Source organism: Myodes glareolus, chromosome 5 (genome assembly GCF_982192425.1).
Source record: "Myodes glareolus chromosome 5, mMyoGla1.1, whole genome shotgun sequence".
NCBI classification, from domain to species: Eukaryota; Metazoa; Chordata; class Mammalia; order Rodentia; family Cricetidae; genus Myodes; species Myodes glareolus.
In genome coordinates, this window is record NC_142030.1 from 24,220,442 (window position 1) to 24,244,780 (window position 24,339).

The following is a 24,339-nucleotide window of genomic DNA, read 5'->3' on the forward strand; positions in this document are numbered from 1 at the left end:
CAATAAAGTGTTATTTACATATTCTTTGGAAATATAGCATACACTATAGATAATTGCAGCATCTGTGTAGTGGGCAGAGAACACTGCCAAACCAAAATTCTAGAAACCAAGCTAGACAAATACACATGGGTTAAGAAGTGCTCCTAAAGTATGAGAAACTAAAAATAAGTTTCTTGTGGGAGCTGTCTACCACTCTCTGATCTATTAGGCTTTGTTTTCCTTTACTTAATTAAAAAAGAGCTTCACAATCAAACTTTAGAATGAGTATTTAAGAATATGTATTAATATATTTCTTCTGAACAGTGGCTTAAAGAATAGGAAAACAGCAGAGTATAGTTTAATGTATATAGCATTGTGCAGTCTAGTTGAGAAATAAGAAAGTTTTCCATTCAACTGTGAATTGCTACTTTTCAGTAGAAAAACATAATTCTTGGCAGGGGCTAATGCAGCAATTTTTGGTAGATAATCATGTAGCATAAAGTCAGAGAGATCTGGGTTTTTACCAACACTGTTGAGCTTACAAGCTGGAGAGCTCTGGGAAGATCCTGTCCAAAGTTCCAGTGTCCTTGCCACTAAAACAGTAATAATAATAGTTACCCCTTCTGGGTTGTTAAGAAATTTAAATAAAATGCTACATCCAGAACTGGCACTGTTCTGAACACAGTACGTTCAATACATGTTTGTTTCTCTGTTTTGAGGGGTGACCTTTGAATCAGGGATTCTGTACGAAGAACCTGTGTTTGTTCCTATTAGATTTGGCAAAAATTATATATGACCCCTTTCCTCTCACAAATCCCCAGAAAGATTCATTTTTATTATATTCTTTCCTTACCAACAGACTGAAAATTGGAATGGTATTAAAACTGCAGGGTATGTTACAGTAGTATGTTCAAGGTATACTCCATTGCATAACTGGATTTATAGATAATTGATTGAAATAATTCAGATCTACTCCTTTCCAGGATTCGAAGGATGGGATGCAGAACTTTATAGTCGACACCGCTTTCCCAGCAGCTTGTGGTACTTTTTTTACCCTGTGGGTCCTGGAGCTTGAACTCAGACTGTCAGGTTTTGTGGCGAGTATCCATGTCCATCTTTTGTACCAATTTTAGAATTATTTTAGATTTTTCTTATACTGATTTTAATTGAATGTCCATTTCACATGTGTTTAGAAGTTATAGAGCCAGATTACAGACAGCTGAGTGGCAGGGGACACATGTCATGTCTACAGAAGTTATAGAGCCAGATTACAGACAGCTGAGTGGCAGGGGACACATGTCATGTCTACAGAAGTTATAGAGCCAGATTACAGACAGCTGAGTGGCAGGGGACACATGTCATGTCTACAGAAGTTATAGAGCCAGATTACAGACAGCTGAGGGGGGGGACACATGTTCTAGCTGCTCCTAGGACTTTTCAGATTGACTGCATCACATCCCTTTGAACGCATTTAGTGACATCAGCTGATAATTAGAAACTGTGCAGTCTTTCATCTGATCTTTTTGTGCTGATATTAGATGGTAGTCATAAACTCACGAGCTCATCCACAAATAACACAAGTTATTAAAAAGATTAAAAAGATTAATGAGATAGCTTAATTCATATTATAAAGTAGTTCATCTTTTCTGAAGAAACAGACTTCACTTATACCCAAGGCTTTAGAGCATGCTTTTTAGTTATAAAGTTTATTTTTTAGCAAAGTATGATAGGGAGATAGTTCAGTTAGTAAAATACTTGCTGTTCAAGCATAAGTTCCTGTGTTTGACCTTTAGAGACAATGTAAAAATGCCGAGTGTGGTAGTCCCAGCACTGAGGAGGCAGAGGCAGGTTGGTCCAGAAGCTCACCAGCCAGTCAGACCAGTGAGAGATTGTCTTAACAAAGTGGACGGCACCTGAGATTTGCCACTTGAGAACTGACACCCAAGAGTGACCCTGGCCTTTACACACATACACACATGTATCCCTATACACATGAACATGCACACGTACACACAAGCACACAAAAATATGTGAGACTAAAAACTAAGCTTTTCATGGTCAGCCAAGTTCCTATGTATTTATGGTTCCTTGTCATATGAAAACCACTATTATTTTACTATTACTTTTACCAAGTTTGCATTCGAACTTAGACTAAGAGAATAGAATATGGTATCAACTGTTAATGTTTATTACAACCAAAGTAGTTCAAAATAACATTTAAAAATTACTTCCGTTTTATTATGTACTGTGTGCCTAGTTTTAACATGTAAACCAAGGAAAGTTTACTTTCCACCTACTACAGCATAAATATTAATTTTACTGTGAAACAAGCGTCTTTGAGGAGCTGAATATAATGGGAAATACCTCCACCCCATTTCTTTGACCAAATTATTGATCAAATTTTTTGTTCATTTTTTAAGAGAAAACAAAAATGTGAGAAATCCTCAGAGCATAACAGATATTTTATCCCTCAAAAGGTATATTTCCTTATATCTTCTGAAAAATTGGTCTTAATTTTCAAACACCTTTATCCTAGTCATAACTGTCTTTTTTGAGTAATCGCTACTTATGTATATATCTTTAGAAGCTTTTCTACCTGCTGCTGTCCTCAGAGCTGTTACCCAATGAACTGTAATCGGGTTTAATGTCATTCTTCCCATAAGGTATTTACTAAAGAATCATCATGTTCCTGGCTGTTCTTGTAACAAAATATACAGTGATGGGGGGGGATGAAAAGAACTTGCATTTTTAGAGTTTATGTTCTACAAACAGATACTAAGCAAGTATATACGTGAATGTGCAATAAAGTATTAGTTTGTGATAAGTGCTAAGAAGGAAATCAGTAAGACAGGAGTCATTCTAAGTGATCATTGAAAAATATTTCTTTTTCAGATCGCTGCACATAATTTTTTTGCTTGTCTTCTAAAATTGCTTTTGACTATCTTTGCTAGTGATGTTAAAAAAAGAAATTAAGAATTGTGTATACAGAGCAATCTGAAAATCTAACTCTAATTAGTGAATTTAGCATTTGCAAATGGAGGTGTCTGCAGAGAAGTCAATTCTTTGGCTGGTTTACTTGTAGTAGTGAAGTCTGCAGCTCAGGAAGTTGGCAGTTCTGCAGTGGCCTCACTGTGCAGCAGCCCCCGGGGACCTCAGAGAACCTGTTGTGCAGCACCAGGTTACAGGCTGTTATTCGGCTCTGGGGCTTAGCGCTTAGGTGTTCATTCTCTTACATCTTCTTCGCTTAGTCATTCAGAATCTTGTATTTTTGCCAAGTAAAACAAATCCCATACTAATAAGCTATAAATAAACAGTAGGAGCATGAGTCGGAGCCAGCGTCAACCCTCTTTCCCCTGTGTACCTCCCTGGTACTCCCCAGTATGTTCATTTTGCCCCAATGAGCAGTCCTGTGTAGCTCCTGTTCTATAGACCGACTCTAGTTACTTAGTTGTATTTCTTTAGAACTAAATAATAGTGTAATGCGTAGTACTCTGGCATGTTCCCAGAGAACCTCTGTGTGCTTTTAGTGGGGGAAAAAAATATATTCTCTCTTTTCCTATAGAAAACCTTAAAAGTTCGGTCTAGAAAACATCTGCCAGATTTCCAAAAGAACTACTATGTGGTATGGCATAGCTCAGCAGTTTTTCAGGGGAAAATGAAAAGTAACATAAATGGCTTAAAAGCCCTAACCTGTTAGTCAGGTTCTTCCTAATAAAATTTGATCCTATTTTGCTTCATTGTTTATTCATTCCATACATTTTCACACTTGCTGTTTCCGTGTGCTACTTATCATGTATAAAAACAAGGAAGTGGAGATCTTTGTTGTCCAGGGATTAGTAACAGTGAGGGGGAAAGTGACTTATCAGCAGGGTGACAGGAGCTCTAAGACAAAGATGTAACCCAGAATGCCCTGCGGTAACACATAAACTCAGTGTTTATGATGCATTCACTGACGTGACTGTGATGTGTAAGACAGCCCATCCTATCTCTGTATGTAAGACAGTCTCATGATGTAGTGCTCATAGGCTCTGGAGCTGCTCTGGGTGCACTAACTTCAAGGAGGGAGAAGGTATCAGGAAAGGTAGGAAGCGCTCCTCAGGTTGATTAGAGAAGGATGCAGAGCCTGAGAGGGAATGTGAGACAGTGTGGCCTTTCTCGTGATGTGAGAGACGCCTGTGTGCATGGGTAGGACTCTCGAGAGAAGAACGGTTGGAATGCAGAGTGGGTTCTGGGAAATAGAACATGGCAGAATCACAAAGGAACTTGTGGGCAACGCTTAAGGACTGATAAGAGATAGACAGAAGACAGATAAGAGCAGACTTGCATTTCATGAATAAACTGTGTAGTGTTTGCATAGGCATTTAGAAGGGAGTTTTTACTTCTAAGGGAAGGAATTTCTCCTCCAGCCTGACTTATATATATTAAATTCACATAGAAACATGAAATTGAAATCTGGAAGCTCCATATTTTAGTTTCGCAGCTCTAAGACTAAAATAGTTATGTAAGTTAAATGTAAGTAACATTGTAAAGATAGAAATCAAATCCACGTGAGTCTATGTAACAGTCCATGCTTTGGGGACATAGTCATACAAGTGAGGGGGGCACTGTCTTGCTGCTAGTATGTAAACATTCCCATACTATTGAGTGCTTAATGCTAACTTAACTAATTCTGCTTCTCCCCCCAACTATTTTTACCCTCCCCCTTAAAAAAAAGCAAAACAGAAAAAGGTTGTTCTGTCTGTTTGACAGTTGTTTAAAGGAAGTAGAAAAAGGATTATCATATCTAAAAACCATTTCTCTTTGACCCATCATTTTTCCTTAATGGGATTTTTCTTCAGGAGTTTCCTCAACTGTGTTTGCCAAGGATGAAACCAGCATACGGCGTGCTTGCCTATACACACTTGGCTCTAAAGTTGCTGAGAAAGTTACTTCCTAAGCAAGAATTATTTAAATGCAAAGCTGAGATTTTTAACTCTTTCTTTCTTTCTTTCTTTCTTTCTTTCTTTCTTTCTTTCTTTCTTTCTTTCTTTCTTTCTTTTTGTTTGTTTTTGTTTTCTTTGAGACAGGATTTTTCTGTGTAGCCCTGGCTGTCCTGGAACTCACAGAGATCCGCCTGCCTCTGCCTCCCAAGTGCTGGGATTAAAGGTATGCGTAACCACCACCCAGCTTAACATTTTCTTTTAAAAAATTTAAATTGCATTTTTATTTTTTATATTTTATTCTTGGGGTGGGGCACATGAGCTCTGGTGCATTGGGTGTCAGAGGACAGCCAGCACCGTGTGGGTCCAGGAAGTGGTACTCAGGTTGTCGGCTTGGCCCTCTACCTGCTGAGCCCCTCACTGACTCTCAACTAGCATTTTTTATTCAACAATCATCCAAAGTTTAAATGATCTGCTCTTGAACAGTATGGCTACCATTTCTACTTTTCCTTTTATTCTTAAATTGTTTAATATGCCTGTTAATGTAGGCGTTTCTGACTTTGAACTCAGTTTTTGTTTTTCTAAGATCATAGGGAGACTCATTACATTTTCCAAGGTCTATCAGTGCTTGTGGAGAAAGTGCCCAGCTTCTGTGTTTGCTTGCTTTTCTTTTACCTTGCGTGTTTCTCTTGAACAAGTGAAAAGGATGTATTTCTCCATGGATAAGGTCAAACAATTTGAGACATAAAGTTGTGTTTTAATCACTATTTGAATTTCTTCCCTGAACTTGTATTTGGAAAACTGTCCTTTAGAATTGAACCAATCCTTAAACTGGATATGACTACATGGCTCCTCTCACCCGTGTAGATTAGATTTATAAGCTGTTTTAGGGGAGACTTTATTTTCATAATAAAATCCTAAATTGTAGCAAGGTAAAACAAATTTATTCTTATATTCAGGCTCAAATGTGTTACGAAAAAGCAGCAGCAGAGGCGCTCATTGCCTAACAGGAAGTCACCTGCTCATTTCCCATCTCCGCTCTGCTCTCTTATTTCCTTGTAAGGTGTTTCTTCTGCTCCTGAAAAGCTCCCCCTGGATAAGCTCCCACTGCATGTCCTCCTAGTGTTTGACAGGCATCTAATTGTACACAGTGTGTGATGGACAGTGTAGGGAAGTCCAAATGCTGTTTAATTTTTTCAACCAGCACTAATACTCTAGGCTTTAAAATAGCTGTTCTATATAATACAGCCATCATCTTTCACTGTTCCTTTTACTCTTAAACTGTCAAACTGTGTGCCAGACTGAAATAAATTGTTCCTAATCCTAGGCATGCCTTTCACTAAGAAAATATGCAAGTCCTTTGTAGTTAAAGATTTCTGGTGTTCGCATTTCGCTCCCTGACCTAACACTATATCATACTGAATTGGTGGTGGAATGCTTTTATAAAGCCCTACTACAACAGTTAATCTCTATGATTTTTCCTTTCCTTGCAAGTGGTTGGAAAAGCTTTTATAATAATAAGCCTACTCCAGGAACTAGTATTAAAACGTGATACCCAAATATGAATCATTTGCCTATTATTAGTACTGAGTCATAAAGTCTTTCTTATTTTTTATTTTTTTATTTTTAGAGACAGGGTCTCACTGTGTAGCCTTGGTTGGCCTGGAACTTACTGTGTAGATAAGACTGGCCTCAAATTCAAACTCTTAGAGATCCATCTGCTTCCGGAGTGCTGGGACTAAAGGCTGCATCACCACACCCCAGCTTTTTTTATTTAAAAAAAAAAAAAAAACCCAACAACTTGGAGATGGGGATGCAGATTAACAAAGATCGCTCTGTTAAAAAGTGTGTGTGTGTGTGTGTGTGTGTGTGTGCGCGCGCGCGCGCGCGCGCGCACGCGCGTGTGCACAAGGCATATCACTGGCATTTTTGTAGAAATGCTTCTAAAATGTGATTGGAAACTCCAGTTGGAGCTGGTAGATCTGACTTTAGAATGCCATGAAATATCTTTCTGTGCTTGTTTTAGCCAGAAGACCAAGAAATGATGAAATAGATTTTCAAAACTATATAAGTAGGGTAGAAGAGCCATAATTTAGGGTTCTTAAGCTTTTGAGCATGGACTTATTAGGTTGCTTTGCTCAGTTGTCTATGAAGTTTTCTTTTGTCATCAGAGATGTTTTCTAGAAGCCTATGGGAGTTACGGATAGAATTCTTAGGTCTGGATCAACAGGTGACTATACAGTAAGTTTTGTGGAATTTGTTGTTTTGTTTTCAACTTTCAAAAGAACTCTCACTGTTCAGAAACAGTAAGTCAAAGCTCAATATTCTTAACAAAATTAATGAAGCATTTATTTTAGTCTTTTAGTTATTTTGAAGGGTACAGAATGCATACTTTGTTAGAGGATAAATATTATATTTGTACCTGTTTTCATACTGTAATTTCATTTGATTCCAGATTCACATATCACTAGTTAAGTCCCATTCACCCTGTTTTCCTAAGATCCTGAAGCTGTCTTCCTAGCTGTGAGGATTTCTGTCTGAGGAAAGGTTTTCTATTAGAAGAAAGTGGAGATCCGGTAGCCTAGAGGACGAATGCCTGGATGGCTGAGAATGTTGGGATGTCCACATTTGGGCTCTGGAACAGCTTTCCCATCTCTCTGCAGTCGGTCTGTTACGTAGTTTGTCTTCCTCTCCCCCCAAAGTCTTTGATTACGACTGTAAGATATGTACAAAAAGCAACCACATTGTCTTTTGCTGATAGATGAGCTGTGTCTGGTTGTGTGATTTGGTGTGAGGAAGAAACCCCACCCCTGTCAATGCATGAACATTTCCATAAGTGCTATTGTGCATTTACATGCAGGCTTCTTAAGAACTGTACTGATCTCTTTGAAAAATGACCTAGTCCAGATATAGGAATAGTCCAACCCTGTTCTCTGTATTAGAGAATGGTTCCTGTAACGTGTACAAATACCTACCTGTCTTGAACTGAAATTACTCATGGCAAGCAGAATAGAGATTTCATTATTTGTGTTTTAGTCCATATAAGGTATTCTATATTGAAGGATTAGCTATTTTTTCTTTCTTTCTCTTGATGAATCTTCAAGGCCAAAACTGAATTTTATCATTTCAACTTACCATGTTTCACTAGTAAGCTGATAGGGTGTCTTTTGTGTGCATAATGTCAAGGGTTATTCTTTCTTATTAATGAAACATTTGATGAAATAATGAGTAGAAAGCAAATCTATAATCAGGAGAATTAGGTTTCTTTCACAATTTGGCCATTCATATTAGCTTTATTAGTTAATCTCACTTTATAAAGTTTTACAACAATGACATGTTAAAAATAATAGTTGCCTCAAATGATTCTGATCGTAATGTGTATTTTGCAGTTTCATGATATATTTTCCATTTTAGATTTTTGAGACTTAGAAATGTATTTTTATCCTTATTTTACACATGAAGAAATGGAGTCCCTGAATGCTCTACAGCACTTGTTTGTCACAAAGCAAGGTCCAAAAATGAAATCTCTTCCATATCAGGTTGGTGTTCTTGCTGAATGCCTTAGTTAGGGTTTCTGCTGCTGAGAAGAGGCACCATGACCATGGCAACTCTTCTAGAGGAAAACTTTTAATTAAGGTAATGGCTTACAGTTCAGAGGTTCAGCCCATTGTCATCATAGTGGGGGGGGGGTCATGGCAGTGTGCAGACAGACATGGTGCTGGCTACTTCTTGATCAGAAGGCAACAGGAAGTGATCTGTGATACTGGGAGTTGCTTGAGCATTGGAGACCTCAAAGACCACCCCCACAGTGATACACTTCCTCCAACAAGGCCATACCTACTCCTACACCAGCAAAGCCACACCTTCTAATAGTGCCACTCCCTTTGGAAGCCATTTTCTTTCGAACCACCACACTGAACTTTACTACTTTCCTGCTATCTGCAGGATAAATAAAATTATATTGAAAGACTCCCAGAAATATGCAAGCAAGTAGAATTCAATAGCCTAATCTAACTTTTCCTCTAGTGGAAGAATTTTGTTCTGTGAAATTGAGAAAAGTTGATTTTTCTTTTTGTTTTTTAGAATATATTGTAATAGTTTTACCCAACTAAAGACTATATATGTAAAGTAACAACATGGCCTCTAAATTTATGTTTTAAGGTAACTTTATTTTATTCATAAAACAAAATTCTTTACTAGGGTTGGAGTGGTGGCTCAATGGTTAAGAGTAGTTAATACTCTTCCAGAGAATCACTTCGGTTCTCAGCACCCAGGGACAGCAGGTCACAACTGCCTGTAACTCCAGGGATCCAACATGTTCTCCTCTCCTCACACATTCTCTCTCTCTCTCTCTCTCTCTCTCACACACACACACACACACACACACACACACACACACATAACCTTTTTAAAATGTCCTTGCTAAACAAGCCTGGGAGCGCCAGTATACCACAGTCCAATCCGGGGAAGTTTTTCCATATCATCAGTGTTATTGTGTGGTAGGTAGTGCTGTTAGAGTGTTTGGAGATAGGCCAGGAGCTTTAGCAGCGTCTAGTCCAAGACCCTGCTAAATGGAGTTAGTTCATCATGGCATCCGCTCCCTCCAGAATACTGTAGAATGAAAAGGAAAGCAGAGGACTTGTAGAGCTTTTGTTAATATGGAAGCCTCAAAGGGCTTTTTTCCAATAGACCAATAGATGCTTGTCTTATAAAGATGCAGTATCTTAAATTTAACTAATCCTGAGATACTCTATAAATGGAAAATACTGATAGATTTTTAAAACATGATGAATAAAATATAAGATATTTCAATAATGTTTGTGTTGATTCCATGTTCAATGATAGTATTTTGGATATATTGAGTTAAAGTAAATAACTAAAATCAATCTTATCTGTTTATTCTGACCTTTTTATTGTGTCCTTTAAAATTAATTTAGAGATTTTAAGTACTATTTGGCTTGTGGTGTGGGAGAATTGTCTGTATTCTGTCAATCATATTTTAATAAAACGCTGATTGGCCAGGCAGGCAGTATAGGTGGGAAAGCCAGACAGGAAGTAGAGGTGATGCAATGAGGACAGGAGAATTCTGGGAAGCAGGAAGGTTCCTCGCCATTCCTGCACAGACCACTGAAGAGGCAACATGTAAGCTGACAGCTGAAAAAGGTACCAAGCCATATGGCTAACATAGATCAGAATAATGGGTTAAGTTAAGTCATAAGAACTAATAAGTAGCCTGACCTAATGGGCCAATCAGTTTTATAACTTATAGAGATCTCTGTGTGATTGATTTTCTCTGGGACTTGCCGGCTATGGGGTACTGGGCGGGACAGAAACCCCAACAAGCTGGCCCCTCATGTTACAGGCTTGCATGTATGGCCCTTATGTATTTGTAATTATTAGTGTATATTCATTGTCTATAGCTACAGGTTTCACAAAGACATTTTCTTCTGCCATGTGTTTTCACCTCTTCCATACTTTCCCCTCTCAACTCCCACTAACCCCCTTGCTTCCAGACAATCTTGCTTCTACCTTCATATATATAAACATATAAAGATATATATATATTTTATATTTAGATGTTATGTGTCTATATAAAACTTAGAATCCTAAATCTAGAGAAAATAGGTCTTTTGAGTTTGTTGTTTCACTCAATATGATGATTTCAAGTTGCATACATTTTCCTTTAATTACATAATTTCTTTTTTCTGTATACCTAAATAGAACACCATTGTGCATATATGCCACATTATCTTTTCAAAATTATTTTTATTGAGTTGTATATTTTTCTCTGCTCCCCTCTCCTTCTACCATCTCCCATGGTCACCATGCTCCCAATTTACTCAGAAGATCTTGTTTTTTTCCACTTCCCTCATAGATTACATTCATGTCTGTCCATCTTTGTTGTCTAGGTTCTCTGGGATTGTGAATTGTAGGCTGACTTTTCTTTGCTTTGTGTATAAAAGTCTCTTATGAGTGACTATATATGATATTTGTCTTTCTGGGTCTGGAGTACCTCATTCAATATGATGTTTTCTGGATCCATCCATTTGCCTGCAAATTTAGGATGTCATTATTTTTTTCTGCTGTGTAGTACTCCATTATGTAAATGTACCACACTTTCCTTATCCATTCTTTGGCTGAGGAGCATTTAGGTTGTTTCCAGGTTCTGGCTTTGGCAAATAATGCTGCTCTGAACATAGTTGAGCACATGTCCTTGTAGTACGATTGAGCATCCTTTGGATTTATATCCAATAGTGGTATTACTGGGTCTTGAGGAAGGCTGTTTCCTAATTTTCTGAGAAATCACCGCACTGATATCCAAAGGGGCTGTAACAGTGTGCACTCCCACCAGCAATGCAGGAGTGTTCCCTTACCCCACAACCTCTCCAGCATAAGTTGTCATCAGTGTTTTTGATCTTGGCCATTCTTACAGGTGTAAGATGGAATCTTAGAGTTGTTTTGATTTACATTTCTCTGATGACTAAGGATGTGGAGCATTTCCGTAAGTGTCTTTCAGCCATTTTAGATTCCTCTGTTGAGAGTTCTCTGTTTAGCTCTTTTGATAATCCATTTTTTATTGGATTATTTGTTCCTTTGATGACCAATTTCTTGAGTTCTTTGTATATTTTGGAGATCGGTCCTCTGTCCAATAAGGGGTTGGTGAAAATCTTTTTCCATTCTGTAGGCTACCGTTTTGTCTTGTTGACCATGTCCTTTACTTTACAGAAGCTTCTCAGTCTCAAGAGGTTCCATTTATTAATTGTTTCTCTCAGTGTCTGTGCTACTGGAGTTATATTTAGGAAGTGGTCTCCTGTGTCCATGCATTTAAATGTACTTCCCACTTTCTCTTCTATGAGGTTCAGTGTGCATATGTGCCACATTATCTTAACCTGTTCATCTGTTGATGGGCACCTCGGCCTATTCCATAACTACTGTCAGTAATTATGCACATGCAAATGTCTCTGTGGGATTGTGGAGTTCTCTGCTACATCCTCAGGTGTGCAGTACCTCAGTCATATTCCAGTTCTGCTTTTAGTTTTGAGGGCAACATACAAAACCACACCCTTACCTCCAAGAGGACAATTTATTCTGGAGATAGATATGAGAGACCATGGTCCAGGGGCAAGTTCGGGTTGCCCCAAATTCCATGTCTTAATGTGGTAATAGTTAAAAGAAATAGAACAAAGAAATTATAAACCAACACACTTTCACATGCATTGATGAGGAGCATCCACAAGTGTGGAAGCTCCGCTGTTGACCTTAGATGCTGTCTGTGAGCATTCTTGGTCTTATATTAGGCAGGATAATAGAGGAACAGAACTTAGAGGATGAATCACTCTGTATAAGGAAGAAGAGGATTTATTAGAATTACAGGCTGTGGTCCAGCTAATACAACAATGGCTGCCTACCAACTGAAGGTCTAAGAATCCTGTAGTTGTTCAGTGCACAAGACTGGATGTCTCAGTTGGTCTTCAGTATACACTGGAATCCTGAAAAAGTGTTCTCTAATACCAGTGAAGAACTGAACTTGCTAGTGAGGCAAGAATAAGCAGGCAAAGAATGAAAACTTCTTCTTCCGTGTTCTTATATAGACTTCCAGCATAAGGCATGCAATTAGATTAGATGGATCTTCCCATTTCAAAAGATCTGGATTAAAGCCATGTCTTCCTCCCTCAAAGATCCAGAGTAGAAGTTAAGTCTTCTCACTTCAAATTAAGCAAAAATCCTTCACAGGTGTGCCCCTCCATTCTGGGGATTTTAATTAGCTCCAGATGTAGTCAAGTTGACCACCAAAAATAGCCATCACAGGTCTGGTCATATGTTACAGAAGGATTTGCCAAGTAGTCACAGGATATGAGGTCACATACAGAGATGAGCAGTAAATAGCCATATAGGGTGCTGAGACAGCCCAGGATACTTGGCTGTGTGTCTGCAACATTTCAGCCTGTCTGCAGTTACCGTCAGCCCTTGTCTACTTTGCCCAGTGTTGGTGCAGCTTCTTTCCTGAAAGTCCAGGTCATGATGGTTTGGTAACTGTGGTTCTCCAGTGAAACTTGAATCAGGTATAGTGACACTTCCAGTGTTGTTCATTTTGTTCTGGATTGCTCTGGCTATCTGGGATCTTTTGTGCTTTCATATGAATTTTAGGATTTTTTTTTCTGTGAAGAATTGTCATTGGAATTTTGGTGGCGATCCATTGAGCTTATAGATCACACTTGCTATCATAATTTTTATTTTTTCCCTTTTATTAAATATAGATTTTCCTATAAAATATGACCTGCTTATAATTTCCCTTTCCTCTACTCTTCCCAATTCCTCCTCACCTTCCCTCCCCTCCAGATTCACTCCCTTTCTTTCTCTCATTAGAAAAGAACAGGATTCTAAGAAATAGCAACCTATCATGACAAAATATAATAAGATAAGCAAAAACCATTACACTGAGTCCGGACAAGGCAACCCAACAAAGGGAAAAGAGCCCCAAGAGCAGGCACAAGAATCAGAGACCTCCTACTCATACACTCAGGGTCCTATACAAATACTAAGCTGAAAGCTATAAAATATACACAAAGGACCTGGTGCAGACGTGCATAGACCCTGTGCTTACTGCTTCAGTCTCTGAGAGTTCATAGGAGCTTTGCTTGGTTGATTTAGAGGGCTTTACTCTCCTGGTGTCCTCCCCTACCTCCCCTGACTTTTACACTCTTTCCATCTCCTTGTCTGTGGGGTTTCCCTAACTCTGAGGGGAAGGATTTGATGAAGACATCCCATCTCTGTGTTCCAGAGATTTTTTTTCTCTGTGTAATGTCTGGCCATGGATCTGTTCCCATCTGCTGCAGGAGGAAGCCTCTCTGATGATAACTGGATACGGTACTGATTTATGAATATAGCAGAGTGTCATTAGGAGTCATTTTACTACCTTTTTTTTTTTTTAAAGACTACAGTGTTTTGCTTTATCCTGTCTCTAGGCTATCTAGTCTGTGGTTCTTAGTCACCCAAGCAGTATTGGGTATGGGTTCTGATTCATGGAGTGGACCTTAAGACAAATCAGACATTGGTTGGTTACTCTCCCACAATATGTTTTTAAACATCACAGCTCTAGAATGAAGACTTTTAAGATAACTGAGGTGATCCTTGGGGTTGAGTTCCTATAGTATGATATCTTGAGTATAAGGTATTCTGTTAAGTGTAAATTTTTATTTAGTAGATATTTTCATTGATTTATCATCTAGGTCATAATGTACAGTTCAATGAAAGCCACTCAGAGAGAAACTGAACTTTGGACCACACTTCCTCAAAGTCCAGCTTAGTTTTGGACTAAGAGTGCTTAAAGGAATGATGGCTAGAATGCCTCTAAAGCATGCCTGTTAAAGTCTGTCTCCTGGGCTTTGGGCAAGCATCTATAGTATTAGTATTCTATCCCATTAGTTTGGAATGTGCCACATACTTTAGAAATAAGATAGATGGTAGTTTGAGCTTCTTGTTATGAAAATTGAATTACTCTGTGCTTTTAGCTAGACAAAATATTATGCACCCCTGTTGCTAAGAGTGCTTGTGGGCAAGTCAGGCTCAACCCAAGGAACAGCATTTGAATACTCAGAGTCTTCCTTGTCATTCCTCAGTACTCTAATGTGGTTCTCACTGCTCTCTTTTCTGTATCACTTTTATATACTTTCATAGAAAAGTGAGAGTTTTTAATTTACCTTTTAATCCATTCTGGTGTTTTGCACATACTAAATGTGTAAAGTGTTCTGATACCACACTTGATGTTAGTCAGAAAGCTGAGAAGCACTGAAAGTGTTTTTAATTAAATTGAACTAAAGCAAAAATGATTCAACACCAAGACAGTTGTTTCTCTCATTTTCTGTAATATTTATGACAGCTGTTACAATTCAGCACATCCATATATGGAGGAGTGTGCTAAAGGAATATGCACCAATGCTGAGAGATTTGAAATTAAGTTTTACAGTGTTTTCTGTCTCCCAGCTGATCATTTCTCACATCACTGTACCGTAAATGCTTTCAAGTGCCCAGGCAGCTCTTCACTGTTGCCCTCATTTCAGTAAGTGGCTCACTTTGCGACAGCTGTAAGTTATTCCCAACATCTGCGGAGTGCTAATGTTCTCCAAGGCCATTGAAAACAATGCTCTCACCCCATTAACAGCCTCCACTGTTTTCCTAACAAGAGTTAGGAAAGAATGAGTGTAATTTATCTAAGGAAGGAGCCCTGGGGCTGCTTATCTATGATCATGTGCATAATGCTTTATTTGTCCCTCCTGTTTTCTGTATGTAAAAAGTTAAAAGAGGTTCTTCAATATGAAAAGGTAGTTCATTAAATATAAATAAAGGAATCTTAAAAATAAAGTAATTTTCTAGTAAAGCATTCTATTGAAAAATATTTCAAAAGTTTTAAACGGCTAAATAAAGTGACATGAACTTGACATCTACTGTCTTATTTCTCTGCTTGCATAGTGGGGAAATTTTCCTCTGCTGTTTCCCTACACTTTTGGGCAGTCACAGAGTACTGGTGTGTGTGCTCCACAGCTTCCTCCACTGCTTTTTTTAAGGCACCGATCTGGAACTGAAGAAACTCAACAGAATGTAAGATTGCTCTCGGTGAGCAGTATCAACTTTCTAACTAATAATTAACAGGTGATATAGAGAGAGACCTCTTAGTCAGTCTTGCCAACTTGTTGAACTGGCAGTTAATATTTTTAATAAGAACCAAATAAGTGAAACATAATTTTTACATTTAAATGTTCATCCGATTATATTACAATTTATGTATTAGGAAGAATGAAATGGTTACTTATGTAATTTCTGTTTATACTTTTAGAACTAAGATTAAGAATACTAGAGAGAAATAAAACCAGATATTTTGACTAATTCAACAAATTATTATAGCTTATTAAAAAATATCTCATTGGCTGGACATGGCCTGTACTCCCAGTACATAATCATACTGTAACTTCTATCATATCTGTTTGATTTTTAAAAATGTAATAGCACACTTTTAAGAAAACCCTTTACATGACTTTGAGATCTGAGATTTCGGGGTGGAGGGAGATTCTTGATGATTAGAGTGGCTTATAAAAAAAGGCTGTATTTACCCACTCGCTTTAAAAGATAGAAATAGATATCCAGCGGCTACACTCAGGAAATCATAGAAGCTTTAGGAGTTCTGTGCCATGGACTGTGTGTTCGCGCGCGCACATGTGCGCATAATGATTTGTAAATTCTGAGAAACTCAAATCATTTTCTTTCCCAAATGCCACATATTTTCATATTTATTTAACTTCACTATAAATTTCTTATGCCTGGAATGCTGGTTTGTTTTCCTAGTTTTCCCTGTGCTGTGAATTCCTTTTGACTTTCATATATATTCACATTTATTATTACACATGATCATCATCTCTCTGTATATATATGTATATATAATATGTATGTGTGTGTGTGTGTGTGTGTGTGTGTGTGTGTGTGTGTGTACACGTACATGTATTTAGTTCTCTGTTGGTGGGTAAAGTTTTTCAATGACTTCCATGAATGCCAGAGCTTACAAGTATTTGATGTCTAAAATGTGAACTAACAATCATATTCCTGCTAAAAGATTTAACTTAAAAGTGATCATCCAAAACTTGGAGCACAGTTTTCTTCCCCACCCCCCAAAAAAGCCCTCTAGAATAATACTGCCTTTGTGTAATACCTTTCAAGAGATTCCTATCTGTTTGGTTTTTGTTGGTGAGGGACATCGTGTGTGTCCTGGCACTCCATTTCTTCTATGCTTCAGCATATCAGTGGTTCACGGAAGCCCCGTGGAGTCCACAGGAGAGAGTGACTCCACCTTAGACCCTTCTCACACTGTGCATGGGCACTGTGTTAAGATACTGGTATCTCTTCTTTAGAGACAGCTGTCTCACAGCTGGGCTCTGACGAGGAAGGCAAATGGTTTCTAATTAGTCTGATTGTCACTGGTTTTCCTCTGCATGTTGCTGTTTCTGAAGAACATATTTCCTAAGTAGACACTCAGAACTTTCTCCTTTAGTCTATCTTATGTATATCTATTTTGGTTTTGCCATAATTTCACATAATTTTGATATAAATTTGCAATAATTTGAGAAAACTTTGAAAACTAAATTTGGCTAGATATAATAACTTAAGCCTCTTGAAATGTGTATACTTCATGTTCTCTTAAGACTTCCTTTAATAAGGAAAAAAGGTTCATTTGTTCATTTTAAAAAGTTGTGGCTGGTCAGTGGTGGTGCACATCTTTAATTCCAGTACTTGGCAGGCAGAGGTGGATGGATCTCTATGAGTTTGAGGACAGCGTGGTCTACATAGTGAGATTCAGATCAGCCAGGGCTACATAGTGAAACCTTGCCTCAAAACAAACAAACAAATACAATTGTACTGAGTCTTTTTTTATTTGTCTATAGTCCAGGGCTCTATATACAAAAACTTTAAACATCTTTTCATTTAGAAGTCATCCTTAAATGCAGATCAGCCTTAAATTCCTTTAATTCCTAGTGAATCACATGAGGCTGTAAATATTGATCAGCAATACTTGTTTTGGTGGAGTTGGGAACATGTTAGGAAATACACATTTAATTGTAATCAAGGCTGTGAAGGTTTGAAAAGCTTTTCTAAGGATGTGAATGAGTAATAACCGTGATGATTGGATAGCCACAAGTTGACCAGAGCAATTATTAGTCATTTTTATTAAATCATGTCTAGGATGTGAGAAAATAATATAAAATGAAATTGGGAGAGTCAGCTGTTACTTATACAGTGCTTTGCCAAAATATTCTTACTGTTAATAAAAAAATGACCACTCATATTATAACTGTAAGTGAATCTTTTTCTTAAAAGTAAATAAATGGAAATGGGCATATAAGCACAAAGTATAATATGTTAATTAATTCATCAGTGATAGGTATAAGGGATTGTGGGGACTTAAAAGCAGACCAGTTCATTTTACTTAGGCCTAGGTAGAGGAAGGCAAGAGAAGCAGATGGAAAATGGTCCTAGAAGTTTGAAAGTAGAGCTGACACTTTCAACATTATTTAAAAATTAAAATGAATGCCAAAACAAAATGTCAGGGATGCAGAGAAACTGCATCACTCCTGAGCTGCTGATGGGAATGTAGAAGATGAATTCAGTCTCAAAAGGCTATTGAAGCAATCACACCATAGAACACCAAAAACAAACACAAAAAAAAACAAAAAAACAAAACAAAAAATCCACAAACAAGAGGGTGAAAAACATGAATTGGAACTTCATCCGAAGTAAAACCTGTTGTGATGAAAAGGATGCCATTAAGAAAGATAGAAAGCAGCTTCCAGAATGTTAGAAACCTCTTGCACCCAGAGTGCCCAAAGAAATCTTGTAACTCAGTAATAAGAGGCAACCCAATTAAAAACTGGCAAGAAAATTACAAGACCAGCATTGGTGCCTGCCAATAGATGAATGGATGAAGAAAATCTGGTGTATATATACCTAATAGAATATCATTCTGCCAGAAAAATGGTTAGAGTATCCATAGTGTTAGAAACAAAGATCCTCCTGGTAAGAGCACTGTAGACTCAGTAGTAAAAAGGGGGCCTCTGATTTTGTGATTTTACAAAGTCAAGCATCAGCCCCAAATGGCAGATGAGCTGATGGGGGCAGAGAAGAGTTATAGTCCCAATGATCAGGAGGGTAAAGACTTCCGTGTCATCTGGGTCTCATCTCTCCCTATCCCCAGTGTTTATCTTTTTCTCAGCAAAAGCCACGTGGGTTCATCTCTGCACTCTACATCTTATGTATTTTAAACCTTATCAGGCTTGTGTCTTGCAACAAGCAAGCTTAGATGTTAGTAATTTTCCCTCTGAATTTTTAGTTTGGGTGGAGCAGCTTTCGCAGAGTTTGTGGTGGATGATAACTAGATCTCCAGCAGGGGTCAAGTGTTTTCTGTTCTTCTGTATTTGAACTCATGCTTCTGAAAATGAACCATCAGATTTGCTTACATAAAGAAACTTAAATTTATTTGTTTGTTTGTTTGTTTGTTTGTGTATGTAGGGTGTGTGTGTATGTATGCATATCTTTGCCGTGTGAACGTCAGAAGTTAACTTTTGGGAGTCAGTTCTTGCCTTCCACCTTATTGAGGCAGGGTTTCATTGTTTCTGCTGCCAGGCTAACTGACCCACCGGTGAGCTTCCAGGGACTTCCCATCTCACTACGGATGGATGCTACCTCATCACATTGAGGCCATTTTTAACTCTACTCTGAGATTGGAAGTCATTAGAGTATTTTGATTTATATTTTAATAGAATTGTTCTAGATGTAGAAAGGAAGATCAAACTCAGAAGAGCTTTAAGAGACTGTTTTGACTCGGTCTAGACTCACCCGAGAAATTAACGAAATTCTTTAGATTAAGTTGGCCTCTGTGCCAACTTCATCCATGAGCACTCCATCTACATCACCCGTGCTCTTTCTTCAACTCCTCCCTGCTCTCTCCACAGATATGTTCAGAGGCCCCGTTTCCTAGGTGATTTTAGTTCTTGTCAAGCTGACAATTAACATTAATCATCAGAGTGTCCCTTTTTCTCCCCTTCTAGAAGCTAGAATCGCATGAAAGAGTCAGCTAGAACTGGGGGTGTAGCACAGTGGTAGACCACCTGCTTAACATTCATAAAGCCTTGGGTTTGATTCCCAGACCCGACACAGATGAGACTGGGTTGGGGGGGACTAGCTCGTTAGACTGTCGTTTCCTTGTGCTCCACTCCCGTCCTGCCATGTTGCCTACACAGCCTCGTGGCATTTGGGAAGCTTCCTACAGAGTCTGATAAAGAACCATATCTCAAAGCAAACAAACTTGTTTGACCTTATGAGAATTTCAAGCTCATTTTTCCTGTTGACGTTGCCAGCATTATCAGGATTGCATTACATGTCAAATTTTTCCTCTTGTCAGAATAGAAATGTTGTCTCCTTCTTGCGCCATCTGTTTTACACTAATGGTTTTGATTAATTTTTCCTCTCCCTGGCACGTGTTAGTGGTGCAGATGCATGCTTTATATTTCCTTTTATTGGTCTGTAGTTTTATTGCATACATTAGTGGCACAAATAGCAGGTTCATTTTGGCTATTTCTACTAACTGTTTCTAGTTTGGGGATTAGTAATCTACTTTGCTTATGTTTTTAATGTGGTGAGAAGCTCTACATCATAGGCAGTTTAAATGATGACATTCCACTTAATTTTACTACCTCTAATTTTTTCTTGCAATTTTTGTTTTTATGGTATTTTACTATGTGTGTCTGTATGTTTTGATGATTTCAAGTTTCCTAATTGACATTTCTTTAGTGAGTTGGTTTCTAATCAACAGTTTCTGTAGCTACGGGAAAACAATATCAGTTCCAAATGTTGTGGATTTAAATAGTAGTAACCTTGACAGCCCACTTGTGATTGCTGCTCTAGCCTTTTTATTTTTGAGGTTTGGAAGCTTGAAAGATAGCTGGTGAGAGGGTGAGGTGCAGTGACGGGAGAAACTGAAGCTTCCTGAGGTGGGAAGGTAGAAAAAAACACAGAGCTGTTTTTTGAAATAAGGATGGGTATTATTTTATTTTTTTATCTGATTTTAGTGGTTGCTATATTTGAAAAACAAGCCCATTGCAGGAATCCAGTGAATATAAGCCAAACATTAAATGTTAGAGTCTGTTGTTGTTAGTGTTGGCCTGATACACCAAATTTTGACTCACAGTGGGACATCCAGATCCAGTGAGAGATGGATGTCAGTCAGACTTGCAGCTTTTGCAAACTGAGGATCCTTACTCTTAGAGAGCAGCAGGAGATATTCTAAGCATTCCTTCCTATCAAGTGGTAGAATTGAGAGGTTACTTGTTGATTAATGAAAGTTCCTAGTTTCTGCTGTTAGAACTAATAGGATTAACAATCTAAAATAGAGTAAGTTGAACACAGGAAAGTAATTTAATAATTGTTACTGGCTTCATTTTTTTAAGGAAGTAAAGGCACCTGTTTAACAAAGCAGTTCTACAATCCTAACTAATTATATATGTGTGTGTATGTATGTGTAATATATTTTTATATAAAATACTCTTAGAAACAGTAATATACTAGCTTTGGTTCTCTTCAGTTTTGATCAATAAAACAAGCCCTTTAAATTATAGACTGTATCATGTGTGGTGCCCTGGGTTCTATCCCTAGCACTGGGGACAAAAAAGCCCAGTTTCCCATCTATAATCCTAGCACTCAGGAGGCAGAGTCAGGAGCATTCAGAACCAGCTAAACTGTAGCAAGTTCTAGGCCAACTTTAACTACATAGTGAGACTCTCAAATACAGAATGGCTACCCCACTGTTTGCATATCTGTAATGATGAGAGACAAGACAGTTTAACTTTAATGATGTGTATAAATATGCTGTGTGGTTCTTCTTTTTCATAGACAATAGCATAATTTTTTACTTCCTGCTACAAAATGTAGGAGACACTGCATTTAAAAAAAAATCATGTTTAGAAACATCTAGATCTTTGCAAGAAACTCATAATTAAGTCTGAGCCTGACTTTCACCCTTCACCAATGCAATCTAAGTGTGTTTTTTCAGTAACCTTAATTTGGGCCTTGCAATTTGAGGGTTGCTTTCTTATTCAATTTAGACCATGAAACAATATTTTAATTATAGGAATTAAGCTATTTATAATTTTCACAACAGGAAGATGAGCAAATTGCGTTTCTTCTAGGTTATAATTTATTATCTTGCTCTCAGAAATGTGTGATCTTTGTGTCTAACAATGCACTTATTTATCGCCCATAGCCATATCAAATCTGGCATTTTGAGGCGTTCGTCCACAGAGCGAGTCTGTGAAGTGAATGATGGAACAGTGACTGAGAGCGATGCCAAGCAGGGTCAGCTTGGGTTCTGTCTTAGCTCCGTCTAGCATGCTCCCCTAAGTCGAAGTGCTCCCAGAGCTTTTACCCCTGTGGTAATTTCATGCTTTTGCTGGGAAAGAGTTGTTGATGATACTAGTTAATATCAAAGTCATAAGTCATTTATGAGCTGCTTTAGAACATCTACAGATGGAACTACGTTTTCCAAATACTGTACCACCCCACTGTTCTGCAGCCAGCCTTCCTTTGGCTTCTTCTTACTGTGAGTGATTGTGTGGCTGGAAGCCTGGCATCCCAGATGCTCTGAATCACTTTTGGGTCATCGAGCTTTGGCCATGTCAATTTTAGAACTGTGTAACTGTAGACAAGCTGAGTTCTTTCAACCTTCCATTTTAGCTATATGCTGATATGGGTGTGTGCATGTGTGCAAAGACCAGAGGCTGGTCTCAGGTATGGTTCCTTAGGACACGGTCTTTCGCTGTCTCGGAGCTCTTGGATTAGGCTAGGGTGGTGAGCTATTGAGTCTTGGTGCTGGGATTACCGCACATCCCCATACCTGGATTGTGTTTATGTGCTCAGGTGTTGAACTTGTACGGCAGCCTGAGCTGCTTCCCCAGCCCACACACGTTCTAGTGTGCTATTGTCACAGATAAATATCAGTCACTGTGGCCTGTGGCATATTACCTCAAAGGAAGACACAAAGCAGGCCTGGCCCTAGGCCCTAGACCCTAGACCTGCTTTAGCCTTTTACATATTGATAATTTAAGAGAATTTTGGAGAACAAAAGTTTCTCTCCTTTACAAATGGTTTGACAATGAAGAAGCCTTTGAAAAGAGCCCTTAAAATTGTAAGCCTGCTGAAGTGTAACTCTTCACAATTGATAGATTTTGGTGGGGGTGGGGGTCAGGGAGGACTCAGTTATCTTTAAGGGTATGCCCATGGAGGTTTGACCATGCTCTTTGGGAACATCTCCTCCTTCTCCCCCTCTTCCTCCTTCTGAGGTCATAAGGCTGGGGGTGGAACTTAGAAGAATGGGAGCAAGAATGATCAGGGTGTATTGTGTGAGATTCTCAAATAATCAATAAAAATATTGTGTTGGAGAGAGAGAGAGAGAGAGACAGAGAGACAGAGAGAGAGAGACTGACTCTGTTAGAACTTTTATCGTTGCCTTCTCCAGCCCCGGCATTCCATAGAACTCTACAAAGGATGCAGAGCACACAACTCTTTGGTGGTACAACCAGATTAAGACCTGTTGTATTTACAATTTGACTAATAGTCTTTATGGTATCCCAGTTATACATTGTTATCAGAATCTAAGCGTATTCAAAAACTGCCACAGTGTGTCTGGTAATGATAACACCTGCACCCAATGTGTTCTGCATTAAGATTATTTATAGTGTTTCTAAGCAAAGTTTTTTATAACAAAAACTTTTTTCATTACCCAAGCAAAATGTTGGCTTCTTAAAATTATAAATTTGGAATGTTCCTGGACTAAACCAGTTATGTATAAAAGGCTGTTCTTTTTTAATTTTAGGATCACCTGCTATTACCAGCTACCACCCATAACAAGACCACAAGACCAAAAATGTCAATTGTATTACCAGCAATAAACATAAATGGTAAGTTGAAATTTTGATTTGTCGACATGGGAGTCCTTTGCTTAACCAGTATTCTTTAGGTTAATGAGAGACATTTAAGATAGTCACTCAGACAAATTTATACATGTATTATTTTGGAAATAGTTTCCCACTTTTTTTTTTACAAAATATTAATTTTTATTTCATTATTCTTTTTTTTAAACTATAATATTTCTTAAGATTTATTTTCATTTTTTTTAAATTGTATGTATTACGGGAGGTTGCACAGGTGCCCACAAGGCCAGAAGCAGGGTGTTGGATCCCCTGGAGCTGGAGTTCTAAGACAGGGCACAGTGAAACCGGATCAACTGCTGCCTGCCTCTAGGAGGGCAGAGAACAGCAGGTGATGGGACAGGTTGCCATGGGAGGAGGGGTGCAGCCCAGAACAGCCTGGGATTTAGCATAGGGGCTTTGATCTGTAGCCTGCTCTTTGGCAACTAGATGCCCTTACCTGTGGTAGCTGACCCCTGGGGTTGACAAGGGAAGTAGTGACTTCCTGGTAAATGAAAATCTGCCTTAGGAGATTCCTAAAGAATGATGAGTGTAGGTTTCTGCTTACCCAGTAACAATCCTTCTGTTTCCTGGGTCAGAATCCTTCTGTTTAGAACATTGTCATCAGCACTGCCATTTTAGGGGCCCACCTTGGACCTAACAGTAGTGAGCTACCTGACATGGGAGCTAGGAACCAAACTCAGGTCCTCTACGAGAGTAGTACATGCTCTTAACTTCGGAGCCATCTCTCCCCCAATTACTATACTTTTGAAAATAAAGAGTAGTTTTCTTTTATTTACATTTACAAGATTGGAGGAGCTAGCTTACTACTCTATAGACTTGCTGTTAAGAGTCATGTATCCATTATCCAAAACCCTTGATACATGCTGATGGTGATGCTATCAGTTATAGCTTTGTAACTTAAAATCATTTCGTGT

The 24,339-nt window shown here is 38.3% G+C and overlaps 1 protein-coding gene across 3 annotated transcripts in view; it reads left to right on the top strand.

Moving 5' to 3' along the window:
* Positions 1-24,339, top strand: part of Atf6 (activating transcription factor 6) — a 169,856-nt gene that overhangs the window by 102,906 nt on the left and 42,611 nt on the right. For all 3 annotated transcript variants that reach the window (XM_087906157.1, XM_087906158.1, XM_087906159.1), the window contains exon 15: positions 23,308-23,392. In XM_087906157.1, the coding sequence (XP_087762283.1) occupies positions 23,308-23,392 (85 nt within the window). The remainder of the gene's footprint in view (positions 1-23,307; positions 23,393-24,339) is intronic.